We start from the raw sequence: 16,909 nt of genomic DNA on the forward strand, positions 1-16,909 counted from the left end.
TTGCTGGTCAAATGATAATCGTGTTGTTGTTATGCATGCTGGTCGACCTTCCTATCTGCCTGCTCCGTAGTAGTCGCGACCAACAGAAATCCGCTAGAATGAAAAATGAAAATAAAAAAGCGTCTGCACCATGAACGATGTGCTCTCCATCCGAGCACGCGGTGTCATCGCGGGGGACGAAGCGTCACTTTCACAGCAGAAGCGCTGCCATCCATCCGACCAGCCACAAGCTGATGGAAAGGAGCGTAGACGCCGTAGGCAGTGATGCCGCTCCTGAATCTGAGTTGCCAGTGTTCGTCGAGCCGCTGCCGGTTGGGGCAGTCGTCGGAGCTGTCGTTGGCGCCGTCGTCGGGGCTGCCGTCGGGGCTGCGGTGGGGGCCTTCGTGGGGGGATCAGTCACTGGAGCGACCGTCGGTGGGGTGGGGGTATTGACAGCATAATACTTGCTACTTCCGAGGCACTGGTGCGACAAGAGCTGTTCCTTGGTTAATGGGGTTGTGAAGGGGGTAGCATCCTTGCACTCCTTGTCTTCGTACATTACCATCGTCCCTGATCCGTCAGTGCCCAAGGTGACCGTAAAGCTTGACGCGCTGTCGATGGTTTGGTGGCATTTTGTATCCGCAACGTACGCTATGACACCATCCATTACTCCGCAGGATGTTCCATCCTTGAAGACTTCGACAAGGATGAATGGTGTAGTGCCAAACGCGTCCTTCGCGGCCTTGAGGTAGTCATTAGAACACGAATACAACAGTGATCCACTTCCATAGCCGAAGCACCCAGCGTCCACGCACGACAGCTGACTTGACAGCGTGATCTGAGTTGGAGTCGCATTGCACGACTTACTTCCAAAAACACCGACCGAGACCCATGTCAAAACATTAGCACCAGCACCATACACCTTCGTATCTGCAATGCCATTCGCCGTCCCATCGCACGCGTTGTTCGTTGCCTGCGCTGCCGTCACTGTCAACACCGTCCCGGCAGTCGTGCACGTCGCATCCGTGTATGGCGTGACCGTCGCCGAGCCGTCAGCCTTACGCGTGGCGCGGTAGCTACTCGACGCACCCGTCTTGTGGCACTTGCCGTCCGCCAGGTATGTCGTGATCCCGGATAGCTCGGCCGCGGCACAAGACTTCCCGACGTTGTACTTCTCGACGATCACGTACGGGTTCGAGCCGAACGCAGCAGCCATGTCAGTTTTGTACGCAAGCGTTGAACTGCACGACGTACCCGTGTACGGAGCAGAGCTTCCAGTGCAAACAGCCGTAGCCGCACACGCATCCACATTGACAACCGCCATCGTCACGTATGACGGCAGACCCGACTTGCACGAGTTCGCATCCGAGTCGTAGTTCACCGTTGACGTCAAGTACAGCGGAGTCGATCCCGCACCATACACCTTCCTATCTGCAATGCCATTCGCCGTCCCATCGCACGCATTGTTCGTCGCCTGCGCTGCCGTCACTGTCAACACCGTCCCGGCAGCCGTGCACGTCGCATCCGTGTACGGCGTGACCGTCGCCGAGCCGTCAGCCTTACGCGTGGCGCGGTAGCTACTCGACGCACCCGTCTTGTGGCACTTGCCGTCCGCCAGGTATGTCGTGATCCCGGATAGCTCGGCCGCAGCACAAGACTTCCCGACGTTGTACTTCTCCACGATCACGTACGGGTTCGAGCCGAACGCAGCAGCCATGTCAGTTTTGTACGCAAGCGTTGAACTGCACGACGTACCCGCGTACGGAGCAGAGCTTCCAGTGCAAACAGCCGTAGCCGCACACGCATCCACATTGACAACCGCCATCGTCACGTATGACGGCAGACCCGACTTGCACGAGTTCGCATCCGAGTCGTAGTTCACCGTTGATGTCAAGTACAGCGGAGTCGATCCCGCACCATACACCTTCGTATCTGCAATGCCATTCGCCGTCCCATCACACGCGTTGTTCGTCGCCTGCGCGGCCGTCACTGTCAACACCGTCCCGGCAGCCGTGCACGTCGCATCCGTGTACGGCGTGACCGTCGCCGAGCCGTCAGCCTTACGCGTGGCGCGGTAGCTACTCGACGCACCCGTCTTGTGGCACTTGCCGTCCGCCAGGTATGTCGTGATCCCGGATAGCTCGGCCGCAGCACAAGACTTCCCGATGTTGTACTTCTCCACGATCACGTACGGGTTCGAGCCGAACGCAGCAGCCAAGTCATTTCGGTACGTGAGTATTGAATGACACGTTGTACCGGTGTAGGGTGCAGCTTGGCCGCTACAAGTTGACGACGCTGTGCAAGAGTTCGCATCCGCAACAGTGGTGACAACTTGGATGGGTAGCCCCGAGAGACATTTATCGGCAGCACTGTCGAACGTCAACACGGATGAAAATACTGACGCCGTCACCCCGCTCCCATACACCTTCGTATCTGCAATGCCATTCACCGTTCCGTCACACGCGTTGTTCGTCGCCTGTGCTACCGTCACTGTCAACAGAGTACCCGCCGTCACACACGTAGCGTCTGTGTACTGTTGGACGACTGCCGATCCATCAGCAGATCGAGTTGCCGCATAGCTGCTAGCCCCACCCGTCTTGTGGCACTTGCCGTCCGCCAGGTATGACGTGATCCCGGATAGCTCGGTCGCAGCGCAAGACTTCCCGATGTTGTAGGTCTCCACGATCATATACGGGCTCGAGCCGAATGCAGTAGCCATATCGGTTTGATACGTAGACACCGAGCTGCACGACGTCCCTTTAAATGGCGAAGATTGGCCAGTGCATCCACTTGAGGTAGTGCAAACATCAACATTGCCCACTGTGGTCGAAACCAGCGATGGTACTCCAGATGAGCAAGAGTTCGCATCCGAGTCGTAGTTCACCGTTGACGTCAAGTACAGCGGAGTCGCTCCCGCACCATACACCTTCGTATCTGCAATGCCATTCGCCGTCCCATCACACGCGTTGTTCGTCGCCTGCGCTGCCGTCACTGTCAATACCGTCCCGGCAGTCGTGCACGTCGCATCCGTGTACGGCGTGACCGTCGCCGAGCCGTCAGCCTTACGCGTGGCGCGGTAGCTACTCGACGCACCCGTCTTGTGGCACTTGCCGTCCGCCAGGTATGTCGTGATCCCGGATAGCTCGGCCGCAGCACAAGACTTCCCGACGTTGTACTTCACCACGATCACGTACGGGTTCGAGCCGAACGCAGCAGCCATATCAGCTTTGTACGCGAGCGTTGAACTGCACAACGTACCCGTGTACGGAGCAGAGCTTCCAGTGCAAACAGCCGTAGCCGCACACGCATCCACATTGACAACCGCCATCGTCACGTATGACGGCAGACCCGACTTGCACGAGTTCGCGCTCGAGTCGTAGTTCACCGTTGACGTCAAGTACAGCGGAGTCGCTCCCGCACCATACACCTTCGTATCTGCAATGCCATTCGCCGTCCCATCGCACGCGTTGTTCGTTGCCTGCGCTGCCGTCACTGTCAACACCGTCCCGGCAGTCGTGCACGTCGCATCCGTGTATGGCGTGACCGTCGCCGAGCCGTCAGCCTTACGCGTGGCGCGGTAGCTACTCGACGCACCCGTCTTGTGGCACTTGCCGTCCGCCAGGTATGTCGTGATCCCGGATAGCTCGGCCGCAGCACAAGACTTCCCGACGTTGTACTTCTCCACGATCACGTACGGGTTCGAGCCGAACGCAGCAGCCAAGTCATTTCGGTACGTGAGTATTGAACGACACGTTGTACCGGTGTAGGGTGCAGCTTGGCCGCTACAAGTTGACGACGCTGTGCAAGAGTTCGCATCCGCAACAGTGGTGACAACTTGGATGGGTAGCCCCGAGAGACATTTATCGGCAGCACTGTCGAACGTCAACACGGATGAAAATACTGACGCCGTCACCCCGCTCCCATACACCTTCGTATCTGCAATGCCATTCACCGTTCCGTCACACGCGTTGTTCGTCGCCTGTGCTACCGTCACTGTCAACAGAGTACCCGCCGTCACACACGTAGCGTCTGTGTACTGTTGGACGACTGCCGATCCATCAGCAGATCGAGTTGCCGCATAGCTGCTAGCCCCACCCGTCTTGTGGCACTTGCCGTCCGCCAAGTACGTCGTGATGCTAGACAACGCTGCAGCTGCGCAACCGTTGCCACTGCTATACTTTTTAACGAAAACGAACGGCGTCGATCCAAACAAAGCGGTAATATCGTCTTTAAATGACGAGACCGAGCTGCACGACGTCCCTTTAAATGGCGAAGATTGGCCAGTGCATCCACTTGAGGTAGTGCAAACATCAACATTGCCCACTGTGGTCGACACCAGCGATGGTACTCCAGATGAGCAAGAGTTCGCATCCGAGTCGTAGTTCACCGTTGACGTCAAGTACAGCGGAGTCGATCCCGCACCATACACCTTCGTATCTGCAATGCCATTCGCCGTCCCATCACACGCGTTGTTCGTCGCCTGCGCTGCCGTCACTGTCAACACCGTCCCGGCAGCCGTGCACGTCGCATCCGTGTATGGCGTGACCGTCGCCGAGCCGTCAGCCTTACGCGTGGCGCGGTAGCTACTCGACGCACCCGTCTTGTGGCACTTGCCGTCCGCCAGGTATGTCGTGATCCCGGATAGCTCGGCCGCAGCGCAAGACTTCCCGACGTTGTACTTCTCCACGATCACGTACGGGTTCGAGCCGAACGCAGCAACCATATCATCTTTGTACGCGGGCGTTGAACTGCACGACGTACCCGTGTACGGAGCTGAACTGCCAGTGCATCCATTTGATGCAGTGCAAATATCAACATTGCCCACTGTGGTCGATACCAGCGATGGTACTCCAGATGAGCAAAAGTTCGCACTCGAGTCGTAGTTCACCGTTGACGTCAAGTACAGCGGCGTCGATCCCGCACCATACACCTTCCTATCTGCAATGCCATTCGCCGTCCCATCGCACGCATTGTTCGTCGCCTGCGCTGCCGTCACTGTCAACACCGTCCCGGCAGCCGTGCACGTCGCATCCGTGTACGGCGTGACCGTCGCCGAGCCGTCAGCCTTACGCGTGGCGCGGTAGCTACTCGACGCACCCGTCTTGTGGCACTTGCCGTCCGCCAGGTATGTCGTGATCCCGGATAGCTCGGCCGCAGCACAAGACTTCCCGACGTTGTACTTCTCCACGATCACGTACGGGTTCGAGCCGAACGCAGCAGCCATGTCAGTTTTGTACGCAAGCGTTGAACTGCACGACGTACCCGCGTACGGAGCAGAGCTTCCAGTGCAAACAGCCGTAGCCGCACACGCATCCACATTGACAACCGCCATCGTCACGTATGACGGCAGACCCGACTTGCACGAGTTCGCGCTCGAGTCGTAGTTCACCGTTGATGTCAAGTACAGCGGAGTCGATCCCGCACCATACACCTTCGTATCTGCAATGCCATTCGCCGTCCCATCACACGCGTTGTTCGTCGCCTGCGCTGCCGTCACTGTCAACACCGTCCCGGCAGTCGTGCACGTCGCATCCGTGTACGGCGTGACCGTCGCCGAGCCGTCAGCCTTACGCGTGGCGCGGTAGCTACTCGACGCACCCGTCTTGTGGCACTTGCCGTCCGCCAGGTATGTCGTGATCCCGGATAGCTCGGCCGCAGCACAAGACTTCCCCACGTTGTACTTCTCCACGATCACGTACGGGTTCGAGCCGAACGCAGCAGCCATATCAGCTTTGTACGCGAGCGTTGAACTGCACAACGTACCCGTGTACGGAGCAGAGCTTCCAGTGCAAACAGCCGTAGCCGCACACGCATCCACATTGACAACCGCCATCGTCACGTATGACGGCAGACCCGACTTGCACGAGTTCGCGCTCGAGTCGTAGTTCACCGTTGACGTCAAGTACAGCGGAGTCGATCCCGCACCATACACCTTCGTATCTGCAATGCCATTCGCCGTCCCATCGCACGCGTTGTTCGTTGCCTGCGCTGCCGTCACTGTCAACACCGTCCCGGCAGCCGTGCACGTCGCATCCGTGTACGGCGTGACCGTCGCCGAGCCGTCAGCCTTACGCGTGGCGCGGTAGCTACTCGACGCACCCGTCTTGTGGCACTTGCCGTCCGCCAGGTATGTCGTGACCCCGGATAGCTCGGTCGCAGCGCAAGACTTCCCGACGTTGTACTTCTCCACGATCACGTACGGGTTCGAGCCGAACGCAGTAGCCATATCGGATTTGTACGTAGACGCCGAGCTGCACGACGTCCCTTTAAATGGCGAAGATTGGCCAGTGCATCCACTTGAGGTAGTGCAAACATCAACATTGCCCACCGTGGTCGATACCAGCGATGGTACTCCAGATGAGCAAGAGTTCGCATCCGAGTCGTAGTTCACCGTTGAGGTCAAGTACAGCGGAGTCGCTCCCGCACCATACACCTTCGTATCTGCAATGCCATTCGCCGTCCCATCGCACGCGTTGTTCGTTGCCTGCGCTGCCGTCACTGTCAACACCGTCCCGGCAGTCGTGCACGTCGCATCCGTGTATGGCGTGACCGTCGCCGAGCCGTCAGCCTTACGCGTGGCGCGGTAGCTACTCGACGCACCCGTCTTGTGGCACTTGCCGTCCGCCAGGTATGTCGTGATCCCGGATAGCTCGGCCGCAGCACAAGACTTCCCGACGTTGTACTTCTCCACGATCACATACGGGTTCGAGCCGAACGCAGTAGCCATATCGGATTTGTACGTAGACACCGAGCTGCACGACGTCCCTTTAAATGGCGAAGATTGGGCAGTGCATCCACTTGAGGTAGTGCAAACATCAACATTGCCCACTGTGGTCGATACCAGCGATGGTACTCCAGATGAGCAAGAGTTCGCATCCGAGTCGTAGTTCACCGTTGACGTCAAGTACAGCGGAGTCGCTCCCGCACCATACACCTTCGTATCTGCAATGCCATTCGCCGTCCCATCGCACGCGTTGTTCGTTGCCTGCGCTGCCGTCACTGTCAACACCGTCCCGGCAGTCGTGCACGTCGCATCCGTGTATGGCGTGACCGTCGCCGAGCCGTCAGCCTTACGCGTGGCGCGGTAGCTACTCGACGCACCCGTCTTGTGGCACTTGCCGTCCGCCAGGTATGTCGTGATCCCGGATAGCTCGGCCGCAGCGCAAGACTTCCCGATGTTGTACTTCTCCACGATCACGTACGGGTTCGAGCCGAACGCAGCAGCCATGTCAGCTTTGTACGCAAGCGTTGAACTGCACGACGTACCCGCGTACGGAGCAGAGCTTCCAGTGCAAACAGCCGTAGCCGCACACGCATCCACATTGACAACCGCCATCGTCACGTATGACGGCAGACCCGACTTGCACGAGTTCGCATCCGAGTCGTAGTTCACCGTTGACGTCAAGTACAGCGGAGTCGATCCCGCACCATACACCTTCGTATCTACAATGCCATTCGCCGTCCCATCACACGCGTTGTTCGTCGCCTGCGCTGCCGTCACTGTCAACACCGTCCCGGCAGCCGTGCACGTCGCATCCGTGTATGGCGTGACCGTCGCCGAGCCGTCAGCCTTACGCGTGGCGCGGTAGCTACTCGACGCACCCGTCTTGTGGCACTTGCCGTCCGCCAGGTATGTCGTGACCCCGGATAGCTCGGTCGCAGCGCAAGACTTCCCGACGTTGTACTTCTCCACGATCACGTACGGGTTCGAGCCGAACGCAGTAGCCATATCGGATTTGTACGTAGACGCCGAGCTGCACGACGTCCCTTTAAATGGCGAAGATTGGCCAGTGCATCCACTTGAGGTAGTGCAAACATCAACATTGCCCACTGTGGTCGATACCAGCGATGGTACTCCAGATGAGCAAGAGTTCGCATCAGAGTCGTAGTTCACCGTTGATGTCAAGTACAGCGGAGTCGCTCCCGCACCATACACCTTCGTATCTGCAATGCCATTCGCCGTCCCATCACACGCGTTGTTCGTTGCCTGCGCTGCCGTCACTGTCAACACCGTCCCGGCAGTCGTGCACGTCGCATCCGTGTATGGCGTGACCGTCGCCGAGCCGTCAGCCTTACGCGTGGCGCGGTAGCTACTCGACGCACCCGTCTTGTGGCACTTGCCGTCCGCCAGGTATGTCGTGATCCCGGATAGCTCGGCCGCAGCGCAAGACTTCCCGACGTTGTACTTCTCCACGATCACGTACGGGTTCGAGCCGAACGCAGCAGCCATGTCAGTTTTGTACGCAAGCGTTGAACTGCACGACGTACCCGCGTACGGAGCAGAGCTTCCAGTGCAAACAGCCGTAGCCGCACACGCATCCACATTGACAACCGCCATCGTCACGTATGACGGCAGACCCGACTTGCACGAGTTCGCATCCGAGTCGTAGTTCACCGTTGATGTCAAGTACAGCGGAGTCGATCCCGCACCATACACCTTCGTATCTGCAATGCCATTCGCCGTCCCATCACACGCGTTGTTCGTCGCCTGCGCGGCCGTCACTGTCAACACCGTCCCGGCAGCCGTGCACGTCGCATCCGTGTACGGCGTGACCGTCGCCGAGCCGTCAGCCTTACGCGTGGCGCGGTAGCTACTCGACGCACCCGTCTTGTGGCACTTGCCGTCCGCCAGGTATGTCGTGATCCCGGATAGCTCGGCCGCAGCGCAAGACTTCCCGACGTTGTACTTCTCCACGATCACATACGGGCTCGAGCCGAACCCAGCAGCCATATCAGCTTTGTACGCGAGCGTTGAACTGCACGACGTACCCGTGTACGGAGCAGAGCTTCCAGTGCAAACAGCCGTAGCCGCACACGCATCAACATTGACAACCGCCATCGTCACGTATGACGGCAGACCCGACTTGCACGAGTTCGCATCCGAGTCGTAGTTCACCGTTGATGTCAAGTACAGCGGAGTCGCTCCCGCACCATACACCTTCGTATCTGCAATGCCATTCGCCGTCCCATCACACGCATTGTTCGTCGCCTGCGCTGCCGTCACTGTCAATACCGTCCCGGCAGTCGTGCACGTCGCATCCGTGTACGGCGTGACCGTCGCCGAGCCGTCAGCCTTACGCGTGGCACGGTAGCTACTCGACGCACCCGTCTTGTGGCACTTGCCGTCCGCCAGGTATGTCGTGATCCCGGATAGCTCGGCCGCAGCGCAAGACTTCCCGACGTTGTACTTCTCCACGATCACGTACGGGTTCGAGCCGAACGCAGCAGCCATGTCAGTTTTGTACGCAAGCGTTGAACTGCACGACGTACCCGTGTACGGAGCTGAGCTTCCAGTGCAAACAGCCGTAGCCGCACACGCATCAACATTGACAACCGCCATCGTCACGTATGACGGCAGACCCGACTTGCACGAGATCGCATCCGAGTCGTAGTTCACCGTTGATGTCAAGTACAGCGGAGTCGATCCCGCACCATACACCTTCGTATCTGCAATGCCATTCGCCGTCCCATCACACGCATTGTTCGTCGCCTGCGCTGCCGTCACTGTCAATACCGTCCCGGCAGTCGTGCACGTCGCGTCCGTGTACGGCGTGACCGTCGCCGAGCCGTCAGCCTTACGCGTGGCACGGTAGCTACTCGACGCACCCGTCTTGTGGCACTTGCCGTCCGCCAGGTATGTCGTGATCCCGGATAGCTCGGACGCAGCACAAGACTTCCCCACGTTGTACTTCTCCACGATCACGTACGGGTTCGAGCCGAACGCAGCAGCCATGTCAGTTTTGTACGCGAGCGTTGAACTGCACGACGTACCCGCGTACGGAGCTGAGCTTCCAGTGCAAACAGCCGTAGCCGCACACGCATCAACATTGACAACCGCCATCGTCACGTATGACGGCAGACCCGACTTGCACGAGTTCGCATCCGAGTCGTAGTTCACCGTTGATGTCAAGTACAGCGGAGTCGCTCCCGCACCATACACCTTCCTATCTGCAATGCCATTCGCCGTCCCATCACACGCGTTGTTCGTCGCCTGCGCTGCCGTCACTGTCAATACCGTCCCGGCAGCCGTGCACGTCGCATCCGTGTACGGCGTGACCGTCGCCGAGCCGTCAGCCTTACGCGTGGCGCGGTAGCTACTCGACGCACCCGTCTTGTGGCACTTGCCGTCCGCCAGGTATGTCGTGATCCCGGATAGCTCGGCCGCAGCGCAAGACTTCCCCACGTTGTACTTCTCCACGATCACGAACGGGTTCGAGCCGAACGCAGCAGCCATGTCAGTTTTGTACGCAAGCGTTGAACTGCACGACGTACCCGCGTACGGAGCAGAGCTTCCAGTGCAAACAGCCGTAGCCGCACACGCATCCACATCGACAACCGCCATCGTCACGTATGACGGCAGACCCGACTTGCACGAGTTCGCATCCGAGTCGTAGTTCACCCTTGATTCCAAATACAGCGGAGTAGCAGAACCTCCATAATAAATCTTAGTATCTGCAATGCCATTCGCCGTCCCATCGCACGCATTGTTCGTCGCCTGCGCTGCCGTCACTGTCAACACCGTCCCGGCAGTCGTGCACGTCGCATCCGTGTACGGCGTGACCGTCGCCGAGCCGTCAGCCCTATAGCTTACTCGATAGCTACTCGACGCACCCGTCTTGTGGCACTTGCCGTCCGCCAGGTATGTCGTGATCCCGGATAGCTCGGCCGCAGCGCAAGACTTCCCGATGTTGTACTTCTCCACGATCACATACGGGCTCGAGCCGAACGCAGCAGCCATATCAGCTTTGTACGCGAGCGTTGAACTGCACGACGTACCCGTGTACGGAGCAGAGCTTCCAGTGCAAACACCCGTAGCCGCACACGCATCAACATTGACAACCGCCATCGTCACGTATGACGGCAGACCCGACTTGCACGAGTTCGCATCCGAGTCGTAGTTCACCGTAGACGTCAAGTACAGCGGAGTCGATCCCGCACCATACACCTTCGTATCTACAATGCCATTCGCCGTCCCATCACACGCGTTGTTCGTCGCCTGCGCTGCCGTCACTGTCAACACCGTCCCGGCAGCCGTGCACGTCGCATCCGTGTACGGCGTGACCGTCGCCGAGCCGTCAGCCTTACGCGTGGCGCGGTAGCTACTCGACGCACCCGTCTTGTGGCACTTGCCGTCCGCCAGGTATGTCGTGATCCCGGATAGCTCGGCCGCGGCACAAGACTTCCCGATGTTGTACTTCTCCACGATCACGTACGGGTTCGAGCCGAACGCAGCAGCCATGTCAGTTTTGTACGCGAGCGTTGAACTGCACAACGTACCCGTGTACGGAGCAGAGCTTCCAGTGCAAACAGCCGTAGCCGCACACGCATCAACATTGACAACCGCCATCGTCACGTATGACGGCAGACCCGACTTGCACGAGTTCGCATCCGAGTCGTAGTTCACCGTTGATGTCAAGTACAGCGGAGTCGATCCCGCACCATACACCTTCGTATCTGCAATGCCATTCGCCGTCATATCGCACGCATTGTTCGTCGCCTGCGCTGCCGTCACTGTCAACACCATCCCGGCAGCCGTGCACGACGCATCCGTGTACGGCGTGACCGTCGCGGAGCCGTCAGCCTTACGCGTGGCGCGGTAGCTACTCGACGCACCCGTCTTGTGGCACTTGCCGTCCGCCAGGTATGTCGTGATCCCGGATAGCTCGGCCGCAGCGCAAGACTTCCCGATGTTGTACTTCTCCACGATCACATACGGGCTCGAGCCGAACGCAGCAGCCATATCAGCTTTGTACGCAAGCGTTGAACTGCACGACGTACCCGTGTACGGAGCTGAGCTTCCAGTGCAAACAGCCGTAGCCGCACACGCATCAACATTGACAACCGCCATCGTCACGTATGACGGCAGACCCGACTTGCACGAGTTCGCATCCGAGTCGTAGTTCACCGTTGACGTCAAGTACAGCGGAGTCGATCTCGCACCATACACCTTCGTATCTGCAATGCCATTCACACTTGTGTCGCACGCGTTGTTCGTCGCCTGCGCTGCCGTCACTGTCAATACCGTCCCGGCAGCCGTGCACGTCGCATCCGTGTACGGCGTGACCGTCGCCGAGCCGTCAGCCTTACGCGTGGCGCGGTAGCTACTCGATGCACCCGTCTTGTGGCACTTGCCGTCCGCCAGGTATGTCGTGATCCCGGATAGCTCGGCCGCAGCGCAAGACTTCCCGATGTTGTACTTCTCCACGATCACGTACGGGTTCGAGCCGAATGCAGTAGCCATATCGGTTTGATACGAAGGCACTAAGCTGCACAACGTCCCTTTAAATGGCGAAGATTGGCCAGTGCATCCACTTGAGGTCTTGCAAACATCAACATTGCCCACTGTAGTCGATACCAGCGATGGTACTCCAGATGAGCAAGAGTTCGCATCCGAGTCGTAGTTCACCGTTGACGTCAAGTACAGCGGAGTCGCTCCCGCACCATACACCTTCGTATCTGCAATGCCATTCACACTTGTGTCGCACGCGTTGTTCGTCGCCTGCGCTGCCGTCACTGTCAACACCGTCCCGGCAGCCGTGCACGTCGCATCCGTGTACGGCGTGACCGTCGCCGAGCCGTCAGCCTTACGCGTGGCGCGGTAGCTACTCGACGCACCCGTCTTGTGACACTTGCCGTCCGCCAGGTATGTCGTGATCCCGGATAGCTCGGCCGCAGCACAAGACTTCCCGACGTTGTACTTCTCCACGATCACGTACGGGTTCGAGCCGAACGCAGCAGTCATATCATCTCTGTATCTGTGCGTTGAACTGCACGACGTACCCGTGTACGGAGCTGAACTGCCAGTGCATACAGCCGTAGCCGCACACGCATCAACATCGACAACCGCCATCGTCACGTATGACGGCAGACCCGACTTGCACGAGTTCGCATCCGAGTCGTAGTTCACCGTTGATGTCAAGTACAGCGGAGTCGATCCCGCACCATACACCTTCGTATCTGCAATGCCATTCGCACTTGTGTCGCACGCGTTGTTCGTCGCCTGCGCTGCCGTCACTGTCAATACCGTCCCGGCAGCCGTGCACGTCGCATCCGTGTACGGCGTGACCGTCGCCGAGCCGTCAGCCTTACGCGTGGCGCGGTAGCTACTCGATGCACCCGTCTTGTGGCACTTGCCGTCCGCCAGGTATGTCGTGATCCCGGATAGCTCGGCCGCAGCGCAAGACTTCCCGATGTTGTACTTCTCCACGATCACGTACGGGTTCGAGCCGAACGCAGTAGCCATATCGGTTTGATACGAAGACACCGAGCTGCACGACGTCCCTTTAAATGGCGAAGATTGGCCAGTGCATCCACTTGAGGCCGTGCAAACATCAACATTGCCCACTGTGGTCGAAACCAGCGACGGGACTCCAGATGAGCAAGAGTTCGCATCCGAGTCGTAGTTCACCGTTGACGTCAAGTACAGCGGAGTCGATCTCGCACCATACACCTTCGTATCTGCAATGCCATTCACACTTGTGTCGCACGCGTTGTTCGTCGCCTGCGCTGCCGTCACTGTCAATACCGTCCCGGCAGCCGTGCACGTCGCATCCGTGTACGGCGTGACCGTCGCCGAGCCGTCAGCCTTACGCGTGGCGCGGTAGCTACTCGATGCACCCGTCTTGTGGCACTTGCCGTCCGCCAGGTATGTCGTGATCCCGGATAGCTCGGCCGCAGCGCAAGACTTCCCGATGTTGTACTTCTCCACGATCACGTACGGGTTCGAGCCGAACGCAGTAGCCATATCGGTTTGATACGAAGACACCGAGCTGCACGACGTCCCTTTAAATGGCGAAGATTGGCCAGTGCATCCACTTGAGGCCGTGCAAACATCAACATTGCCCACTGTGGTCGAAACCAGCGACGGGACTCCAGATGAGCAAGAGTTCGCATCCGAGTCGTAGTTCACCGTTGACGTCAAGTACAGCGGAGTCGCTCCCGCACCATACACCTTCGTATCTGCAATGCCATTCACACTTGTGTCGCACGCGTTGTTCGTCGCCTGCGCTGCCGTCACTGTCAATACCGTCCCGGCAGCCGTGCACGTCGCATCCGTGTACGGCGTGACCGTCGCCGAGCCGTCAGCCTTACGCGTGGCGCGGTAGCTACTCGATGCACCCGTCTTGTGGCACTTGCCGTCCGCCAGGTATGTCGTGATCCCGGATAGCTCGGCCGCAGCGCAAGACTTCCCGATGTTGTACTTCTCCACGATCACGTACGGGTTCGAGCCGAACGCAGTAGCCATATCGGTTTGATACGAAGACACCGAGCTGCACGACGTCCCTTTAAATGGCGAAGATTGGCCAGTGCATCCACTTGAGGCCGTGCAAACATCAACATTGCCCACTGTGGTCGAAACCAGCGACGGGACTCCAGATGAGCAAGAGTTCGCATCCGAGTCGTAGTTCACCGTTGACGTCAAGTACAGCGGAGTCGCTCCCGCACCATACACCTTCGTATCTGCAATGCCATTCACACTTGTGTCGCACGCGTTGTTCGTCGCCTGCGCTGCCGTCACTGTCAATACCGTCCCGGCAGCCGTGCACGTCGCATCCGTGTACGGCGTGACCGTCGCCGAGCCGTCAGCCTTACGCGTGGCGCGGTAGCTACTCGATGCACCCGTCTTGTGGCACTTGCCGTCCGCCAGGTATGTCGTGATCCCGGATAGCTCGGCCGCAGCGCAAGACTTCCCGATGTTGTACTTCTCCACGATCACGTACGGGTTCGAGCCGAACGCAGTAGCCATATCGGTTTGATACGAAGACACCGAGCTGCACGACGTCCCTTTAAATGGCGAAGATTGGCCAGTGCATCCACTTGAGGTAGTGCAAACATCAACATTGCCCACTGTGGTCGAAACCAGCGACGGGACTCCAGATGAGCAAGAGTTCGCATCCGAGTCGTAGTTCACCGTTGACGTCAAGTACAGCGGAGTCGTTCCCGCACCATACACCTTCGTATCTGCAATGCCATTCACACTTGTGTCGCACGCGTTGTTCGTCGCCTGCGCTGCCGTCACTGTCAATACCGTCCCGGCAGCCGTGCACGTCGCATCCGTGTACGGCGTGACCGTCGCCGAGCCGTCAGCCTTACGCGTAGCGCGGTAGCTACTCGATGCACCCGTCTTGTGGCACTTGCCGTCCGCCAGGTATGTCGTGATCCCGGATAGCTCGGCCGCAGCGCAAGACTCCCCGATGTTGTACTTCTCCACGATCACGTACGGGTTCGAGCCGAACGCAGTAGCCATATCGGTTTGATACGAAGACACCGAGCTGCACGACGTCCCTTTAAATGGCGAAGATTGGCCAGTGCATCCACTTGAGGCCGTGCAAACATCAACATTGCCCACTGTGGTCGAAACCAGCGACGGGACTCCAGATGAGCAAGAGTTCGCATCCGAGTCGTAGTTCACCGTTGACGTCAAGTACAGCGGAGTCGCTCCCGCACCATACACCTTCGTATCTGCAATGCCATTCACACTTGTGTCGCACGCGTTGTTCGTCGCCTGCGCTGCCGTCACTGTCAATACCGTCCCGGCAGCCGTGCACGTCGCATCCGTGTACGGCGTGACCGTCGCCGAGCCGTCAGCCTTACGCGTGGCGCGGTAGCTACTCGATGCACCCGTCTTGTGGCACTTGCCGTCCGCCAGGTACACTGTAATTTTAGTGATATCGCCATCGGTTGCGCAATTTTTCCCCGTTGTGAATTCTTCCACAACCACGTAGGGGCTAGAGCCAAACAACGCTCGCACATCAGTTCCAATGAAGCCGCCGGTAGCGGTGCCATCCGTGGTGGGGCACGTGGTGGCTGGGTACAGCGAAGAACTGGCGGGTGTTTCGGTACACGTAGTGCTTTGTGCGCACGCCCCGCCTGAATCGGGAGTCGCCGTCACCAGCACCGGAGTCCCTGTCGAGGCCGTGCAGTCGTTTGATGCAGTGTACAACACGGTCGCTTGCAGGTTGACAGAACCATGAACAATGTTCGCAGCTGCCAGGAAGAAGGCGGCCACGCTGAGGCTACGAAGCCTGAAGGGCTTCATGGCGGTCGTGGCTCGCTGGAGGGAGGGGAAACGATTAACTTGGTTCACTCGAAGGCTTGCTCGGGGGCTGTCAGGACTCGGCAAGTTCGAGAATGAAGCGATCGGGCAGCGGCGGCGCCCTGCCGACAAGATCTCATGCCGGCGAAGCGCCGCGGGCTCAAGGGTTGACAGCTTTCGGCTGCAGATCGCAATACTGGGGCCCAGTCAACCTAACGACTGCTTTTCGACAGAAGAACCCCCCCCTCAACCGGCAACGACCAAAAAAGCCCTTTTTTACGTTAGGCCTTTTGCTGGATCCAGTAGGTTTCCACGAAACGATCCAATGGGAAACCTGGTTGCTGATTTGGGGTCAGACCCTTCGTGAACATGCAACCGCCGCATCCTTCCGATGCGGCGGCGGTTGCATGTCCACCAAGAGCTGTTTTTAGAACCAGCACAAATACATGTTGGCCCTTTGGAAATATATCCTTGAACTGCGAGGTCTTACGGTGGGCGCAGTCGCTGTACTATCACTTTCACACTACATGTAGCTGTTAACGTTACATAATGTAGTACCGTATCCAGATGAATTCTAACTTCTAGATTTACAGGTTGTTTCCCATCACCACTCCTCTTTTCCCTAAAAAAGGATTTTGGTCCGGACTATTTGAAATCATGGTTTACCGATAGTGAGACCGGTAGTAAGATTGCTTCTGCACAAAACTAACGTACTCGTCCTATTAGTCCGGGCTTAATTTTATAGTGCAGGCCCAGAATCAGCTCCAAAACTTTAATCTTGGCGTTTGTAAAGGATAGGCGATATGTACCGGTATTTCTGACGACAGGCTTCTATTCGGGAGGGGGCTTTATTCGGGCGAGTACGCTACACCGGTTATTAATAATAGCAACCTT

The 16,909-nt window shown here is 58.3% G+C and overlaps 2 protein-coding genes across 2 annotated transcripts; both read right to left on the minus strand.

The window, feature by feature from the left end:
• Positions 1 to 2: 2 nt before the first annotated feature.
• On the minus strand, positions 3 to 575 carry PHYSODRAFT_354067 (hypothetical protein). The gene has a single exon (XM_009522379.1). It carries the CDS (start codon positions 542 to 544, stop codon positions 191 to 193), a length of 354 nt encoding a protein of 117 aa, XP_009520674.1. The 5' UTR covers positions 545 to 575; the 3' UTR covers positions 3 to 190.
• Positions 576 to 9,400: 8,825 nt separating this feature from the next.
• On the minus strand, positions 9,401 to 16,018 carry PHYSODRAFT_423139 (hypothetical protein; the record flags this gene model as incomplete). The annotated part of the gene is made up of 3 exons (XM_009522380.1): positions 9,401 to 10,268; positions 10,899 to 11,273; positions 15,408 to 16,018. Coding segments are annotated over 3 exons (1,854 nt in total), but the record flags the coding sequence as incomplete, so codon positions are not given.
• Between the last annotated feature and the right edge of the window lie 891 nt (positions 16,019 to 16,909).

The sequence above is a fragment of the Phytophthora sojae genome (assembly GCF_000149755.1).
Source record: "Phytophthora sojae unplaced genomic scaffold PHYSOscaffold_2, whole genome shotgun sequence".
Lineage (NCBI taxonomy): Eukaryota > Oomycota > Peronosporomycetes > Peronosporales > Peronosporaceae > Phytophthora > Phytophthora sojae.

Coding starts and splice junctions, on each gene's coding strand:
- PHYSODRAFT_354067 (XM_009522379.1), bottom strand. CDS start 544: ATGGTAATGTACGAAGACAAGGAGTGCAAGGATGCTACCCCCTTCACA.